This window comes from Lynx canadensis, chromosome A3, assembly GCF_007474595.2.
Source record: "Lynx canadensis isolate LIC74 chromosome A3, mLynCan4.pri.v2, whole genome shotgun sequence".
Classification (NCBI taxonomy): domain Eukaryota; kingdom Metazoa; phylum Chordata; class Mammalia; order Carnivora; family Felidae; genus Lynx; species Lynx canadensis.
Window position 1 is genome coordinate 51,939,549 of NC_044305.1, and position 18,864 is coordinate 51,958,412.

Sequence of the window (18,864 nt, forward strand, 5' to 3'; positions counted from 1 at the left end):
ATGGAAGTGGTGTTGGGCCATGCTTTCTATTGTATAGCCCTGAGCACAGAGATGGGCAGAGGTTCAAGCAGAGGGTGACAGCTTGCGGAAGAAGCGGTAGACAGAATTCTGGGGGTCTGTGTCTAGGACAATAAGGATCTACTTGTTCCTCCTCCATCAAATCTACTCTCTGAGCAGCAAGCAGAGTTATCTTCTCAAAAACTCTCACTTCCCCAGGCGCCTGGGTGGCTCAGTTGGTTGAGCGTCCAACTTCTGCTCAGGTCATGATCTCACGGTTCGTTGGTTCAAGCCCAGCGTCAGGCTCTGTGCTGACAGCCTGGAACCTACTTTGGATTCTGTGTCTCCCTCTCTCTCTGTCCCTCCCCTGCTCATTCTCTGTCTCTCAAAAATAAATGTTAAAAAACTCTCACTGGCTTCACCCTGTATAATATCTATCAGGGGTTAGCAAACTTTTCCTGTAAAGGAGGAAGTAGTGAATATTTTAGAGTTTGCCAATCATACGGTGTCAGTTGCAACTACTCAGCTCCACCATTGCAGCGTGAAAGCAGTTACAGACAATACTCAATGGGCCATAGTTGTGTTCCAATAAAATTTTCTTTACAAAAACAGGTGGTGCGTCATAGTTTGCTCACTCTGGTATATAGAATAAGGAGAAAAGTCTTGAATTTAGAATAAAAGCTACTTTTGGTAAATCCCTCCTACCTATAGCTCTGGGTTCTCTGCTGCCATTCTTCTTCACTACACAGTCAGCCAGCTATCACCTTCAAGGTGATGTCACTGTTCTTTTTGGTTCCTTTATGTAACAGTTTTGTTTAGATATAACTCACGTACCACAAATTTGCCAATTTAAAATGTATAATTTAGTGGCTTTAGTGTCCACAGATTTGTGCCACCATCAATTTTAGAGCATTTTTATCACCCCAAAGAGATCTTGTACCATTTAGATACCACCTCCAGCCTAGGTAACCACTAATTTACTTTATGTATCTGAAAATTTGCCTATTCTGGATATTTCATACAAATGGAATCATACACTATGTGGCCTTTAGTGGCTGACTTCTTTCATAATATTCTTAAACTTATAATTTCAATTTTGTGGTCTTTTCAAGGTTCAGCCATACTGTAAATAGCATTTCCTTTTAGGTATACACCACATCTTCTTTATTCATTTATCAGTTGATGGACATTTTGACTCTTATAAATAATGCTCCTATGAACATTCATATGAAAGTTCTTATGTGAACAGATCTTTTTCATTTGTTTTGGATATATACCTAAATATATATGAGTAGGGAGGGGATAATACTAAACATTAAAATAAGGTAAGTATTTAAAAACAGTATAATAGTAATTTTTAAAATTCATGTATTTCCTTAAGAGAATTCACCACTACAAGCTGAATGTACTTTCTGAATTGTTCATATAATCAAGGCAATGTTTCTTCTTTTAAAACATCAGAAAATGTACTAAGGCTTATAAATAGATGTAGCTGCCCTCAAGATTTCAGTATCAGTGGCTTTCTTTAAATTAAAACTCACAAAGTGCATAATTAAGGCATATCAAAAAACCAAATCTTTTACTCTAATGACAGGTTTCCATGCTTAATATTTAGTGGCTTATTTGACAAAATTAGGTCTTTTCAGGGAAAAAATATAAGCCACTGTAAAACATTTAGTTTGAAATGTATTTTAATATCTTCTTAGAAATAAAAATTTATTGGTGCCCAGGTGCCCAGTGCCAAGTGTCTGACTTGATTTCAGTTCAGGTCATGATCTCATGTTTCATGTGATCCAGCCCCGAGTCAGCCTCTGTGCTGATACTGCAGAGCCTGCTTGGGATTCTCTCTATCCCTCTCTTTCTTCCCATCCCCAGATGACACTCTCCTCTCTCAAAATAAATAAACATTAAAAAAAAGATTTCCTCCCTCTTCCTCCCATGCATGGGCACGCATGTTCTTTTTCACTCTCTCTCTCTAAGGAATAAAAAGAAGAAAGAAAGAAAGAAAGAAAGAAAGAAGAAAAGAAGAAGAAGAAACAAAAGTTTATAGAGGAAAGGGGTCATCAAAAGGGAAAGACAAAACCCCTGTTCAGGGCTCTTATCTCCTCCTGGACATTAGCCTTTCTTGTATTCAATTCTGCATCCGCTCTCTTGCTGGACAAGAGAGAACTGCAGACTCAAAGTCTGTGATGTGTGTGTGTGTGTGTGTGTGTGTGTGTGTATTGAGGCAGAGGCCAGCTTACTAGAGTTATTTTTTCACAAATAATAGCAACTGACCATGCTTAAGTTAGACACAAAAATATTTTATTTGAAAGATACAGGGTAGCCTACAAAACTGAAAGAAAAGAGGAAGAACCAGGGCAGTAAGTGAAGCAGCCCTAGGAATCTAGGAAGAGTACTCAAAGGGCAATCTCTCTTCAAGGCACTTCTCTCAAGTTGAGTGAACCCCAAATAAATTCAGTGTTTGCTCGTAATTAAAATTCCAGGGCTAAGTATCTGACTGACCTAGTTTGGCTCATATTTTCACCCTTTGGCCAGAAAAAGGTGGGGTTCCTTTATGGCTAATTCCATGAAATTATATACATTTGGGGAGGAGAAGTTTGTCAAAGCAAAACTGAGATGGTAATAGTGGAAGGGGGAATTAGTGTTGAAAAGGTGAGAACAATGTATGTGTACAAGAAGAAATAAAATCAATACATAAACAGCAATAATGAAAGGGAAAATTCTATAAGTACCATAGAAGAGACATAAATAAAATACTCTGAAGAGTCTGCAGAAGGAAACTTACACACACACACACAGATACACACACACACAAATGGTGGTGGCCCATCATGAAAAATCTCACAAAGGAGATGACATGTAAGTTCCTCTTTCAAAGGAGAAGAAAAAGCCTTGTTATATAGATTAGAGTTAGTGGGGCAGATAGGACTCAGACTGAGGAAACAGCCTCATTAAAGATGAGAATCTTGGGTGTGTGTGTGAGATCTGTCTGGGGAACAGAGACTAGTCCTGTTTGACTTTAACAGTGAGCAGCAATTTCCCAACATGTGCTTTGGGAATCCATGTTGACCCCTGAGACTCTTTCAGGGGATCTTCAGGTCAAAAGTTTTCATAATAATAAACTATGCTTGCCTTTTACACACTCATTCTCTCAGGATTGTACAGTGGGGTTTTCCAGAGCTATATTATCTGTGACAATGCCATTGTTTTGATGACAGATGGGATGATGGAATTAATATGAATTATTCTTGTGTTTTAAAAATTTCTGTTTTAATTTGTAATATGGAAAATATTGCTAGATATAAACCACATAAGTAAAATCTATTTGGGATTCTCAAAAAATTTTTAAGAGTGTGTAAGGATCCTGAGAACCACTGGTATAGACCAGATGGGTAGAGAAATGGAGATATACTATGGTGGCTTTTTTAGTTTCTCATGACAAAGAGTGTATGATTAGTTTGACAGTCAGTGGATTACTGCTGAAGCAGTAGAATGACATACTCAGAGCTGCCTTTTAAGAACCATATGAATTAGACTATAAAATGGGTTGAAGAAACAAGAGTAGAAGCTGGGAGCAAAATTACAAGGTTATTACTAGGCTGCTCTAGGAGCCTAGGCAAGGGGTATGTGTTACTGAAGCAGAAGGGAGAGTGGGAAAGAGAAGGTCAGCAGAAGTGGACATTACTGCACCCAGCATATGACTAACATGGGGATTACTAGGGAGTGAGATGTTAAGAATACATGACTTCAGTGTTTAAACCTAGATGCTTATTATGATTAATTTTATGTGTCAACTTGACTGAACCATAAAGTGCTCAGATGTTCAGTCAAATATTATTTTCTGTGTTTTTGTGATGAGATTAACATTTAAGTTGGTAGACTGAGTACAGCAGATTGCCATCCACCATGTGAGTGGGCCTCATCCACTCAGTTGAAGGCCTGAATAGAACAAAAGACTGACTTCCCTTGATTAAGAAAGAATTCTCCTTCCTGAGGGGTTTGGAACTGGGACATTGGCTCTGCAAGTCTCCATAATTGTATGAGCCAATTCTTTAATACATATACTAGTTCTGTTTCTCTGGAGAATTCTAACAAGATTTTGGTACAAAGAGTGGTTCTGGAGGAATAGAATCTTAAGGATGAATTTTCCAAATTGGTTCTGGGAGTTCCTGGAATTGGTTCTCTAATCTGATAAGATTTAAAGACATATAAATGATACTATTTCCGGTAGTAAAAAGAACATTGATATCCTTTGGCGTGATTTAGCAGTAGAGATATGTGAAATATCACCATTGGATACTCCTAATCAAGCACTTGGGAAAAACAAAGATCTGGGTTATCATGCATGTGATATGTTCAAACATTTGTCATTATAAACTGGTGAGTGTAATTAGATTGGCTGGTTGCTTGCAACATCACTGGACACAGATATTGCTGGACAAAATGAGGAATGAAAATGACAAGCTCAGGAGTTTGAATTCCCTGCTAAAATGCCACATAAGTGATCTGAAAGCCTCTATGTCTTGCCTGAAAGAGATCCTCATCTCTTACATCTGCAGGGCTGAGATGTCAAAAACCAAACTCAGAAGCTATCCTGCAAGTGGCTGGATTACAATACAATGCAATTATTAGAACACAAATAGAATACCCAGCTCATTGGGTATCTACTGTTAAAGTGAGGTTATTGACTGGGAGGAGTGAGATACTGAAAGTTAGAATGGGTGTGTGTATAGAAACCATTGTGGAGCTGGGTATTCAGTGCCCCCTGAATTCAGTGCCAGTAGAATGGCCTCTCCACTTCCATTGGTGGGGATTGACCCTGCATTGACTGAGGAGACTGTACTGGCTTCTCCTGAGACAACTGCCTTGTAAGAAACTGCTGATTCTTCTCAGGACCCACTCTAGCACCTTCTTTGATTCTAGACCAATACCTAGACTCAAGTCCCATAAGATCCCTAAAGGTGAGGTACAGTGTGACTCATAAGAAGGTGCATTGCACTCCAAAGAACTACTTGAGTTTTTTAATTTATAAAACCAAATCCTGGGACTATGTGTAGGAATGTATATAAGGGTGAGGAGTAATGGTGGAAGGAATATAAAATTTAATTAAGCCAAATTCATGCATGAGGGCCCACTAAGCAGAGATTCTGCATTTACTGTTGCAACTCTGGGGGTTAGGGAGCATTGTACTGTGTGGGTGGTTGCCTGAAGCATGGCCCAAGAGGTGGCCCACTTTGAGCCAATGAGAAATACTGTGCCTGAATTGGTTTAATGTAGGGGAAGACATTCAAAGGCTTAGGGAGACCAGAATATTAGAGTGGATTTGTCATTTAGGACCTATTCAGCCACACTGGGAGGGTCCAGAAGGCATCCTTTCCACCATGGCTGTGAGGAATAAATTTATGAGGGAAGCCTGGCATCCTTGTGGAGTTTGGGGCCTGCAGTCTGTGAACTGGGTAGCCTAATGCAAGGAGAGTAGTTAGATTCTGGGGTGGCAGGGCCAAGGGATGGCACTCAACCACCAGAGACAAAGTGGGTATGGTTGTTACTAATCCATCTATCACAGCCACTAATTCAGGAAACAAACAGGTGAGTCTTGGCATGCTGCCATGGCCAACTGCTTGAATCCCAATGGGGCTGGACAAATGGGAAGCATAGCACCTGACTGAGTTTGCCAACACTGTTGCTGAACAAACATGGATAAACTTGTAGCAAGAGAAGCCAATAACTCAGAAAGCGAGGGTTTGGAAAAGAGGAAGGGAAAAATTTATTTCAAGTGCCAGCAGTTGAGGGAGGTGGCAGGCTCAAGCCTTAACAACTGACCTCTCCACCTGCAAGATGGGCATCTAGAGTTTTATAAGGAGAGGCTGGGGGTAGGGGATGGGTGTGTGCAAGAGGGTAGGCAGAGAGTACATGGTCACCAGTGGGGGTCAGTGTGTGTTAAGCATGTGATCACATGCCAGATGTGGTCTTCTAGGCATTCTGTTGCTGTCAGGGCTTTTCTGATCCAGTCATTGTAAAATATCCTTGTCACTGTCTCAAGAAAGTGAGATAAGGAATAAGCACAACGTGTTTCTGTTAGAGCCTTAGTTAAGCGGTATTGTCTATTTCTGGTTTTAACTGTTGGGGTCTATAGTTGAGCAAGAGGTCACTGTAAAGGACAGCTGAGTCAAACCAGTGCTCAAGTACTCTGATGTGTACAGACCTACGGCATTGCCTCATTGATTGTGGTGTGATATAGGAAGGCTGCTAAATTCTTACTTGATCTGTATAAGCAGAAAAGTTCTAGGTCAAGTGAACAAAGTCTAACCTCACTCATCAAAACACATCGTTAAGGCTCCTCACTCAATTCTGAGACAGGAGTCAGTTTACAGACCTAGAATCTCATAGGATGAAGGGAGGCCAGGTCCCCTTGAGGAGAGACCCTGGTAAACTATCAAACACATACTGTTAATCTTTCTCTCTCCCTCCCCAAAGGAACCTACAGCTATTTACCAGGATAACTGTGCACTTGGGAAAGGGAGATAATCAGACCTGTTAAGGACTACTGAACACTGGCTCTGAATGGACACTGGCTCCAGGAGACCCCAAATATCACCATGGTTCCTTAGTCAGAGTAGGGGCTTAGGTGATCAGTATGTCAGGTGATCAATGAAGTTTTAGCTCAAGTCTGTCTTGTAGTGAGTCTAGTGGGTCCTTAAACCTATCCTGTGGTTATTTACCCAGCTCTGGAGTGCATAATAGAAATACACATATTCAGCAGCTGGCAGAATCCATCCTCATGGTTGTTCCTGACCTGTAGAGTGAGGGCTATTGTGATGGGAAAGGCTGAGTGGAAGCCACTGGAACTGCCTCCACCCAGGAAAATAGTAAACCTAAAACAATACCACATTCCTGGAGACACTGTAGAGATTAATGTCACCATCAAGGACTGGAAGGATGCAGTCCCACTACATCCCCATTCAACTCTCCTATTTGGGTTGTGCTGAAGACAGATAGAGCTTGGAGAATGATGTGGATTATTGTAAGTTCAACCAGGTATTAACTCTAATTGCAGCCTCTGTACCAGATGTGGTCTCCTTGCTTGAGCAAATTAATGCATTGCTGGTACCTGGTATGCAGCTATTGACCATGCCAATGCTTTTTTCTCCATATCTGTTCATAGAGACCACCAGCACTTTTGCTTTCAGTGGGCAAGGCTGGCAATACACCTTCACTGTCTGGGGTACATCAGCTCTCCAGCTCTATGTCATAATTGATCACCTTTCTGTTCCACAAGATATCACGCTGATCAATCACATTGTTGATATTATGCTGATTGGAACTATTGAGCACTAGGCTTATTGGACACTAGACATATTGGCATGTCACAGGGTGTGACATAAATCCAACAAAAATTCAGTGGCCTCCTACCTCAGTGAAATTCCTAGGGGCCCAGTGGTGCAGGGCATGTTGAGAAACCATTCTAAGGTGAAGAATAAGTTGTTGCACCTAGCCCTTCCCACAACCAAAAGTCCCAGTGCCTAGGATGCCTCTTTGGATTTGTTGGCAGCATATTCCCCATTTGGGTGTGCTACTCCGACCCATTTACTGAGCGACCCTACAAATATGCTAGTTTTGAGTGGGGCCCAGAACAAGAGAAGGCTCTACAGCAGGTCCAGACTACTGTGCAAGGTGCTCTGCCACTTGGGCCATGTGACCCAGTAGATCCAACAGTGCTTGGAATGGCAGTGGCAGAGAAGGATGCTGTTCAGAGCATCTGATGGGCTCCTACAGGTGAAATACAGCCCTTAGGATTTTGGAGTAAAGCCTTGCCAAGCTCTTCAAATAACTACTCATCTTAAGAAACAACTCTTGGCCTATTACTGGGTCTTAGTAGAGACTGAACACTTAACCCTGAGCCGCCAAGTTGTCATGTGGCCTGAGCTGCCCATCAGGAATTGGGTGTTACCTGACTCACCAAATTATAAAGCTGGGTATGCACAGCAGCACTCCATAATCAGATGGAGGTGGTATATACATGACCAGGCCCAAGCAGGCCCTTAGGCACAAGTAAGTTACATGAAGTGGCGCCAATACCCATGGTCTGGCTCCTGCTACATGGCCTTCTCTCTCCCAGCCTACACCTGTGGCCTCATAGGGAGTTTCTACTATCAGTCAACAAAGGAAGAGAAGACTCAGGCCTGCTTTATAGATGCTTCTGCAGGATATGCAGGGCCCACGTGAACATAGACAGTTGCATGCTATAGCCCCTTTATGGGGCATCTTTGAAGTATGACTTCAAGCAATGAACCTCATTGTTAACTTTGATGCAGAAATGACCAGATGTGTAATTATATACTGATTTGTAGGCTATGGCCAATGGTTTGGCTGATGGTCAAGGACTTGGAAGGAATATGTTGGAAAATTGGTGACAAAGAAATTTGGGCATGGTATATGTGGATAGGCCTTTCTCAGTGGGCAAATAATGTGAAGATATTTGTATCTTGTGAGAATGCTCAGTGACCTCAGTGATAATCAAGTGAGTAGGATGACTTGTTCTGTGGATGTCAGTCAGCCTCTCTCCCCAGCCACCCTTGTCATTGCCCACTAGGTTTGTGAACAAAGTGGCCATGGTAGCAGGGTGGAGGTTATGTGTGGGATCACCAATATGGGCTTTCATTACCCAAGTCTGGCTATGGCCACTGCTGAGTGTCCTATCTGCCAGCAGCAGAGACCAGCCCAGAGTTCTAGATCTGCACCATTCCCCAGGGTGATGAATCAGGTATAGGTTAATTGCATAAGGCACTTCCACCATGAAAGGGGCAGCATTTTGTTCCCACTGGAACAGACACTTACTCCGGATATTGTTGCAGGACAAAGGACCAGTTCTGAAATCAAATTTGGCCTGCTTGCTGCTCCAAAGTCAATACTCGAGAGACAGGTGATGATGAGAGAGGAAAAGTTGCTTTATTCAGGAAGCTGGCAACCTGGGAAGATGGTGGACTCATGTCCCAAGACTGTCTTCCCTATCCAGAGGAACCAGTGGAAAAGAGAGAAAATGGGGGAGGGGGCTACATGCAGGAAAAACTGATGCTCAGGGGTTAATCATTTGTCCTTGCAAGGCCTCCAGAATCCTCTGTTCTGCCAGTAATCAAGGCTCCCAGGTGTCTCTCAGTAAAGGATGCCCCTGCAGCCAGCAAGCCATGTCCTGGCAAGGAAGTCCAGATTCCCACTGCCTGTGCTAGGAATCAAGACACCCAGGTTGTCTCTTACTGAGGATACCATGGTCAGTGGTGGCTGTTTTCGAGTGTAGTAAGGCCTTATCTTCCAGAAAGTCTAGTCCTTCCTTCCTCAAGGCCAGGGGTCTGCAGGCTCTGAAGGGAAGTAGGTTAATTCTGCTATAAACTATGGGGTTTAGGTCAGCAAGCAAAGAGTGCCTACCTTGAAGCAAGTTAACATTTAAGACCTGTTGGAGTGCTGTTACAATACAATTTGCCTTCCTTGGATGCAATGCTTCTGCCAAAACTATTATCTATGGTCTTACAGAATGCTTTATCCAGCACCAAGTTATCGTAAACAGCCTTGTTTCTGATCAAGGAATCATTTCATGGTAAGTGAAGCGAGCCAAGGGGCTTGTGCTCACAGAATCAGTTCACTGGTCTTACCATTCCCACTGTCCTAAAACAGCTGGCTTGATAGAACTGTGGAATGTCCTTTTGAAGACTCAGTTACAGTACAGGTGGGGTGGTAAGATATGTTAGGAGGCTCTATAGTCTCTGAATCAACATTCAATGTATGGTGTTGTTCCTCCCATAGCCAGGATTCATGAGTCCAGGAATGAGGGTGTGGAAGTAGGAATAATGGCACCAATTGCTATCAACACCCAGAGACCCACCAGCAAAAGTTTTGCTTCCTGTTCCTGTAAGCTTCTGCTCTACTGATCTAGAGGCCTTAGTTCCAAAGGACAGGATGATTCCAGCAGGAGACTCATTGAACTGGAAATTAAGATTGCTGCCAGGCCATTTTGGGCTCCTCATGCCTCTGAATCAACAGGTAAAGAAAGTAGTTGTTTGCTACCAAGGGGACTATACTCCACAATGGAGGTGAGGAAGAGTATGTCTGGAATACGGGAAACCTGTAGGGCATCATTTAGTATTACCATGCCCTGTGATTAAGATCATTGAAAAACTAGGGGCGCCTGGGTGGCGCAGTCGGTTAAGCGTCCGACTTCAGCCAGGTCACGATCTCGCGGTCCTCCGGGAGTTCGAGCCCCGCGTCAGGCTCTGGGTTGATGGCTCAGAGCCTGGAGCCTGTTTCCGATTCTGTGTCTCCCTCTCTCTCTGCCCCTCCCCTGTTCATGCTCTGTCTCTCTCTGTCCCAAAAATAAATAAACGTTGAAAAAAAAAATTAAAAAAAAAAATAAAAAAAAAATAAAAAAGATCATTGAAAAACTACAACAACCCAATCCAGGCAGGATACTAATGGTCCAGATGCTTCAGGAATGAATATTTGGGTACCCCCACCAGGTAAAGAACCACAACCTGCTGAGGTGCTTACTGAAGGCAAAGGGAATATGGAATAGAAGAAGCTAATTATGAATACCAGCTATGACCACATTACCAGTTACATTAATGAGAACAGTAACTACTATGAGAATTTCCTCCTTATTTTGTTATGAATACGTTTGTGTTTATGTACTGATTTTACATGTTATTTAAGTATTTACTTCATAACATCATAGTATTTAAGCTGTAGGACGTCAAGGAGAAAAATTCCCAAGAAAATAGTGCTCCTATAAATAGCAACTGGAAATCAGGAGCAATTGTTTATGAGGGAGAGGGAACAGGGGAAGAGAAGGAGAATGAGTTAGGTTTTAAACATTTTTGAGACTGAAGTGCCACAGGTACTGTAGGTGGGAATATCTATGAGGCAGTTGAAAATATAACAATTGTGGGGAGGGTTTGAGACTGGATATTTCAATGTGTGAGTGAATCACACAGAAGCACCATTTGGAGTTTTTGAAGGGGGCAGAATATATTCAGATCTGAATTTCAAATTCATAGACGCTAGACTTAAAGGAAACTTAGATGATTCTCTTGTTTACACCTCCAACCCAGAGGGAAGCATGTAGTCTTCAGTCTCTTTCTTACAATGAACCCCCAATCTCCTAATAAGAAATATATGTACTATGAAATGCCCTTGGATTAGTTGACAGAGGTGCAAGCATGCTCTCCTATTTGAGTGAGAAGATGAGTCAGGTTCCTGAGGAATGGAGGACTTCCACTTCTGTTGATGAACGACTTACATTTTCCACAACATTCCAGAAAGAAGCTGAACTCCAAGGTCTTTTATCACTCATCTTGACAGGCTTGCTGTATGAAGCTTTGTATGCAGATTGGTTTATGATTTCAAAGTATTTTTTTCAGCTTTAGATCTTTTATTTTTTTAGATTTATTTATTTTTGAGAGAGAGAGTGCAAGCAGGGAAGGGGCAGAGAGAAGGGGACAGAAGATCCTAAGTGGGCTCTGTGCTGACAGCAACAAGTCCGACGTGGGGCTCAAACTCATGAGCCATGAGATACCATGACCTGAGCTGAAGCTGGACGCTTAACCAACTGAGTCACCTAGGTGCCCCTAGATCTTCTTTGACGTAATATAATACCAGCTTGAATTCCTAAAGACTGTCTGAAAAGACAAATCTTTCATCTTGCTGGGGTTGATGTGCCAGGCAAACATTATTGTGCCAGGCATTAAGACATGTGCACAAAATCAAATGCACTTTAAAACAGCTTCAATTTTTTTTTCTCTAGGTCTATCATCTATCTATGTATGTACCTCAATAAGAGATTTTGTTGTAAAATTCAATGTCAAGCAGGAAAGTATAAAAGTTTTCAAAATTTCAACTTTCTCTCAGAAATTAAGTATTTAATAAATATTTATATCCAGAAAATAAGGCAGTATTTTGTCCCTTTTAGTGAAGTGGTGCTCACCTGGTTAGGAATTTTGCCATCATCTTACTTCAAGGGTCCAGTATTTACCCCCAAATCCTTTCTGATGCTCACTTTCCCCACCCATCTTGTCCTCTTACCCATCCCTTTCTCCTTCAGCTTTGTGTCTCAGTCCTGACACACGCTCAGGCCCTCTCCAGGCCATCTTCTCTGGCCACCTTGTCTCTCAGTCCCCCATTTCAGACTTAATTCTTGACTCTGCTCTCTTGATCACAGTAGGACTTGTGTGACAGGGGACATGCTCTCTGGCACCCCTGCTGGCTGGGACCTCCTACTTTCTGCTCCACGGGAGGGGATTAGGGTATGCGCCTAAGGTTCCAAGTGGTTCCCACCTGAGTGGCTACACACCATGTGTCAGGGAACAAGGTGTGGTGGGATAAGAAGGGGGACTTGAGCTGGCAGGCCTATCCCACATGCGCCCACACTGCCATTCCTCTCCCTTGCCAGTCCCCATCCTCACCCTGTGGTCTGACTACACAGGGCCTGGCCTCAGAATAAAGCATTCTAATTATGCAGAACTCATGGTTCTTGGTGGCACTACTACAGCGGTGTGCTTTTCACATGGGACTCAGGGTTGGGTTCCTCTTTAAAAGCTCTGGAATGGGGCAGCACTACTGGTGCCCTGCCCAGATTCCCGTGGATTGGCACCCCCAGCCTCCATCTCATGTCTCAGGAATGTACTTCCTTCTTACAGGCCCTGGCCTGCTTCCTTCAGAGAAGGATGTCTGTCCTTTGGCACTGAATGGCTTTGCCCAGAAGCTCTGACAGCACAGGAATCTGGGAGCTGACATCCCCCTGGGGCAGCCACATGGAGGGACTGAGGGCAGGAAAGTAAAGCCCAGCTCCCTGCCCTGCCTCTAGGAAGGACTCTCCCAGGAATGAGGGACTCCCTAGAGAATGAGACTGAGGCTGGGACTGTGCAGAATCCCTCCCTTTCCTGTTTCCCGTTCTCTGATTATTCTCTCATGGGAACACTTTTATTTTTTATTTTATTTTATTTTATTTTATTTTATTTAATTTTTTCAATATATGAAATTTATTGTCAAATTGGTTTCCATACAACACCCAGTGCTCATCCCAAAAGGTGCCCTCCTCAATACCCATCACCCACCCTCCCCTCCCTCCCACCCCCCATCAACCCTCAGTTTGTTCTCAGTTTTTAAGAGTCTCTTATGCTTTGGCTCTCTCCCACTCTAACCTCTTTTTTTTTTCCTTCCCCTCCTCCATGAGTTTCTGTTAAGTTTCTCAGGATCCACATAAGAGTGAAAACATATGGTATCTGTCTTTCTCTGTATGGCTTATTTCACTTAGCATCACACTCTCCAGTTCCATCCACGTTGCTACAAAGGGCCATATTTTGTTCTTTCTCATTGCCATGTAGTACTCCATTGTGTATATAAACCACAATTTCTTTATCCATTCATCAGTTGATGGACATTAAGGCTCTTTCCATAATTTGGCTATTGTTGAGAGTGCTGCTATAAACATTGGGGTACAAGTGCCCCTATGCATCAGTACTCCTGTATCCCTTGGGTAAATTCCTAGCATTGCTATTGCTGGGTCATAGGGTAGGTCTATTTTTAATTTTCTGAGGAACCTCCACACTGCTTTCCAGAGTGGCTGCACCAATTTGCATTCCCACCAACAGTGCAAGAGGGTTCTCATGGGAACAATTTTTTTTTTTAATTTTTTTTTTTTCAACGTTTATTTATTTTTTGGGACAGAGAGAGACAGAGCATGAACGGGGGAGGGGCAGAGAGAGAGAGGGAGACACAGAATCGGAAACATGCTCCAGGCTCTGAGCCATCAGCCCAGAGCCCGACGCGGGGCTCGAACTCACGGACCGCGAGATCGTGACCTGGCTGAAGTCGGACGCTTAACCGACTGCGCCACCCAGGCGCCCCGGAACACTTTTAAAATAGGTTACTTGCAGAGGTGTCTGAGTGGCTCAGTAGGTTGGACGTCTGACTTCAGCTCAGGTCATGACTTCACGGCTCGTGAGTTCGAGCCCCTGCATCGGGCTCTGTGCTCACAGCTCAGAGTCTGTAGCCTGCTTTGGATTCTGTGTCTCCCTTTCTTTCTGACCCTCCCCTACTCACACTGTGTCTCTCTCCCTCTCTTTCTCGAAAATAAATAAACATTAAAAAACAATAAAATAAAATAAGTTACTTGGAATCTTCATTCCAAGGTCTGCTTCTGGAAACCAATCGCAAACAGGGGATGCCACAGGCTTCTGGAGAGCCCTGAGAACTCTCTGCCTTGGGGGCAACCTGTGGCCAATTGCAGCTTCCTGCTGCTTCTAGAAGCAGGGTAGTGACCTGCCATTCCACCAAATCCCATCTCCCTAGGACCTGAGGGGGCAGAGCTGGGACATGCTCTGTGCTAGTGTCCTGTGTTCAGAGCACATGGTGCTGGCAAGGATAGCTGAGCTTATATTTGGGTGTCACAGCCAACTCTGTAAAAAGAGTCTCATGTAGGAAGCTTGCCTGGCCTGCCTCTCTGCATACCCCGACAGTTCCCTACTCCACATTGCTGATCCTGGTGGTGGTCAGGGATGTTCTCCAGCTCCCGGGAACTCAGGGAGGCAGTCAGTGGTCTTCTGGTTAAGGCTATGATGGACTGTGGAATTTTAAGCATAGTGTGGACCAAGCCCTAGCCATTCAGTCCTGCTTTTCCTGCCAAACTTTGGACTTGAGACTGACCCCACCAATGACTGCTCCTGAGGGACTGATTACCCACAGACCTTGGCAATACAGGGGTTCACTGGGGTGACCTAATACACAGATGTCCATTAGCCACTTGCAGCCCTTCCTGGTCCTTATCTTTTCCTGGCTGGGGACATTGTTCCCTGCTAGCCTGGTCCACACCCACCATGGGTCCTGGATATGCTCACCTGCTTGCTCCTAGAACCCAAAATATGTGTTCAGATGAGGGTGGTGGGGCAGACCCCACCTTAGGAGCTGGGCATCTCTGCTGCCCTGGGCCCTGTCTGGGCCTACTTGGCTGGAAGTACTGCCCCCTCAAGCCTCAGAAGGAGGCAGGCCTCTCCTAGGTACACATACTTTTGTTGCTGGAGGTGCCCTCACTGTTCTTTGGGAAGCAGAGGGAGAAGCTCTGGCAAGATCTAGATTTCTGGGGCTTCAGTTTGATCCCATCCAGGACTTCTGCTCTTGCATTCCAAATGTGGGAGTCTGAGTCTTCACAAATATGGACTTTCAGGATGCCTCTACACTCATTCACACCAAGTCCTGGTCCAGATAAAGCAGATCCAGAAACTCAGGTCTGAGACAGGATAGTAGATGATATTTCAGGCTTTAGGGATCCCTTCTTCTTTGTTTCTGGTGTTTCTGCAACCTTTTTAAAATAGAAAAATCCTCTTAGCTCCCATGCATACCAAATGAAATGAATTTGGCCCAGGAGCCATAGTTTTCCAGCCCTTGTGACCCCTATACCAACAACTGAGCAGGGAGAGAGAAGGGCAGGGCAGTGATGATGAAGAAGGGTGGATGGTTTGCCACTGAAAAGTAAACTCAGAAGAAAGCTGGTCATCAGATTTCACTAGTATAAACTCTAATTTCTTCAAGCCAAAAAAAAAAAAAAAAAAAGAGTGGATACCTAGAAAGATTTAAGAGTTTTTATTCCCATGCCTTGCCTTCCTTTCTCCATCATTTTTTAAAGTTTATTTATTTATTTTGAGAAAGGGAGAGAGAGAGTACAGAGGAAGGGCAGAGAGAGAGTGAGAGAAAGAATCCCAAGGAGGCTCCACACTGTCAGTGTAGGGCTTGAACCAATAAACCAGGAGGTCCTGACCTGAGCTGGTATGAAGAGTCAGACACTTAACAGATTGAGCCACCCAGGTGCCCCCTCCATCATTTGTTATTACCATTTCACATACTTGAATTCAGAATATTCCAGATTATGTGGACTAAGTTTGACGCAGATGGATGTTTTGAAGTTTCATTACCAGCAAACCCCACACAGGTTTACTATGAGTGAGATGGGTAAAGGACAGAAGACTGGTGGATGCAGGGTGGGGAATGAGATCCTCTTCCCCAAGGGTAGGCAATGGGCTTGGGTATGTTAGGATGGGAAACCCATAGAATACCAAAGAGCAAAAGAAGGGCCCAGGAGCCTGGGACAACAGATGGCTTGGAAGGATGGAGGGACCAAGAAGGCTACACTATTTTGGGAAAGGGGAGCTTCTGCTCAGGGCTACCTCACACTCACAGACTTTTCCATGACAAAGACACTCTGATCCCAGCGTTCTACTAGGGAAAAACTGCCTTTCTAACCATATTTCCACTAAGCCTTGGTTTTCTTTTTCTAAACATGCCAGTTAGGAAGGTTTTGGTATTTGTTAGATAATCAGAAAGGATCCCTGGAACCCCAGGTTGTGATGACAGTGTTCTGAGTGCCCAGATGAACCGAACTAAAGCCTGGAGGAGGTGCAGGCAATATGCTCCAGCTCCAGGAGTGTGCTAAAAAATGGGCCTGGCCGGGAGCAGGGACATGAGTTCACTTAGCTCTGCTGGGTCCCACCTGTTGATTCTTAGTCATCTCATCACCAGTGAAGTCTTTGGGCAGTTTGACCTGATTCCTCAACTTCTTATTCTGGTTTCAGGATTCCAAGCTCAGTTTCATTTCCCATTACTCTGTTTTTCTCTCCTTCTAAGTGCATGGCTCCAAATCCCTTAACCATGAATATTTACAATATCATCTTACACAACCACAGTATATAGAGGAGTGTGTGTGTGTGTGTGTGTAAATATGTAATATGTGATTAGAAGGATATTATATTGCCCTGGATATGTGGATAGTCACCTTCTCCATCATCATCATTTTATAGAGCTGGGACTAAAGACTTAAAATTGAATGAAGCCTGGGACACCTGAGTGGCTCAGTCAGTTAAGCCTCAGACTCTTGATTTCAGATGTGATTCATGAGATACAGCCCCACTTTGGGCTCTGCTGACAGCATGGAGCCTGCTTGGGATTCTATCTCTCCCTCTCTCTCTCTGCTCTCCCTGCCCCCCTCTCAAAATAACTAACCAGGTAGCTAACTAACTAACTAAAATTGAATGAAGCCATTACTTCTTGTTAGTACTCCAAGTATTGTTTTAAAGCATATATCAGAACGTTGTGAGAGAGAAATCCATGAATACTCTGCAACTGAAACTGATGGAGAATACAAGAATGGAATTTATTTTTATAATGAAAGTAAAAAGAATCTTACAATTCATAAAAGAATAGCTGCACATTTTCCCAATTTGTGAACTCCAGACGCATTACAGATATTCCCTTTATTTGCCCAGGTCATACTGTGCACAGAAAGGGAGTTTTAGCAGTCTGCTGTCTATATTTTTAGGTAGCTCTTAGAATGTGAGCTGGGAATGTGGTGTGGGTGTTCACTGATAAAAAATGTATTTACTATTCAATCATGCTGGTTCACTTCACCATGTATTTCCTCAGAGCAGTTTGGCACTGCACAAATACTGTACTGGATTATTTGCCATGTGGTTAATGATTTTCATGCTTAGAAAGTATGACGATGAAAGGATGCAAATGGGGCTTCTTTTGTTCCTGCACAGAGTTGATAATATTCTGTATATTATGATTTAGTGGCATAGGAATGCAGTACTCCCACAAACTGTACCTTCCTGACATCCTTTTAAAATAATACATTGATATTCACACTACTTGGTAAATGATGCTAGACACTTTCTTGAGACAGGCTTTAATGAAAAAAAGAGGCAGAACATAATTACATGTGTAGCTGAATAATTTATCAATATTGACCATTTTGCTTAGAGCCTCTTTTTAAGAAGCATGAAAGATGATCCTTCCAGAGATGTGATACTCAAGATTTTCTTAAAGTGCATGTGGTGCTGGTATTTTATTTTCTTTGAGGGAGGGGGGCTAATTTGAAGATTTTCCTCCATTTCTCTCTAAAAAGCCCATCTGAAATATATATTGTTTTCTGCCTGTCTGCCTTGTGTTGGTCTCAAAAGTGAACTGCATCTGTTTCTGTTTCTTGTGCTGCTTATCACCCATTCCTTTCTGGCCTTTCTTCATGTCCAGCTTGAGACCTCCTGAGTCAGGCACAGTTCACTGGCTTCCCTTCTTTTTACCTTCTGCACCTCATAACCTAATACTTCCAAGAGCTGGGCCATCCTCTGTGTCTCATTGTTGATGGTTAAGGATAAAACCTGGTTCCCTTTTCACATTCTCCATAGTGTTCACCTTCTCCTTCTCTGCTCCTCACTCAGTTTATCTTATGTTGAAGTTCTACTCTTCTCTATTTCTCTCTTTTAATGAATTTTGCATCCAGAAAGCCAGGCTATTGTGAGATAGTGATTGGGTTATATCAGGGGTTTGCAGATAAGCACACCATTATGTGGTGGGTGTCTATGTGAATGATCATGTAATTTAATTTTAAATTTCTACCCAAGATTTGGTTGCATTTGGATGAAGTATATCACAGTGGCATAGAATTTCTGAGAGTGTAGGAAAGCTCAGGATTAAAGTTTAAGTATTCTTGATTATGAGGCTCAAGTGTCTAAAATCTAGGAAGGAGGTCCTTGACTGATGGGCTCCCCTGTTGCCCTCAGATCTCTGTGCGGAAGGTCAGGGTGCTCCCTGCCATCTTCTTCTGGTAGTCCTTGTCAAATTCTTCATTCTGGGTCACAGTGAAATGGCTCTTCCAGTCCCCAGGCATCCCTGAAATGGAGCAAAGTCTCAGTGATTACCACACAAGAGTACAGGGTGGAGTGAGCACACACCCTTGGAACCAGGATAAGAGTGGGAAAAAAAAAGGAAGTTTGCCTCTGAAAAATTATGTAGTGTCACTGACAAGAATGCATAATGGGGCAAGAAACA

General features: G+C 43.3%; 1 protein-coding gene and 1 pseudogene across 1 annotated transcript in view; one reads left to right on the forward strand and one right to left on the reverse strand.

Moving 5' to 3' along the window:
- The first annotated feature begins 5,696 nt into the window (after positions 1-5,696).
- Positions 5,697-12,754, forward strand: LOC115511213 (annotated as a pseudogene).
- Positions 12,755-17,164: 4,410 nt separating this feature from the next.
- LOC115510437 (sulfotransferase 1C1) overlaps positions 17,165-18,864 on the reverse strand; it is a 44,018-nt gene continuing 42,318 nt past the window's right edge. The window contains exon 8 of the mRNA XM_030310292.2: positions 17,165-18,705. Coding sequence (XP_030166152.1) covers positions 18,593-18,705 — 113 coding nt within the window. The 3' untranslated portion in view covers positions 17,165-18,592. The remainder of the gene's footprint in view (positions 18,706-18,864) is intronic.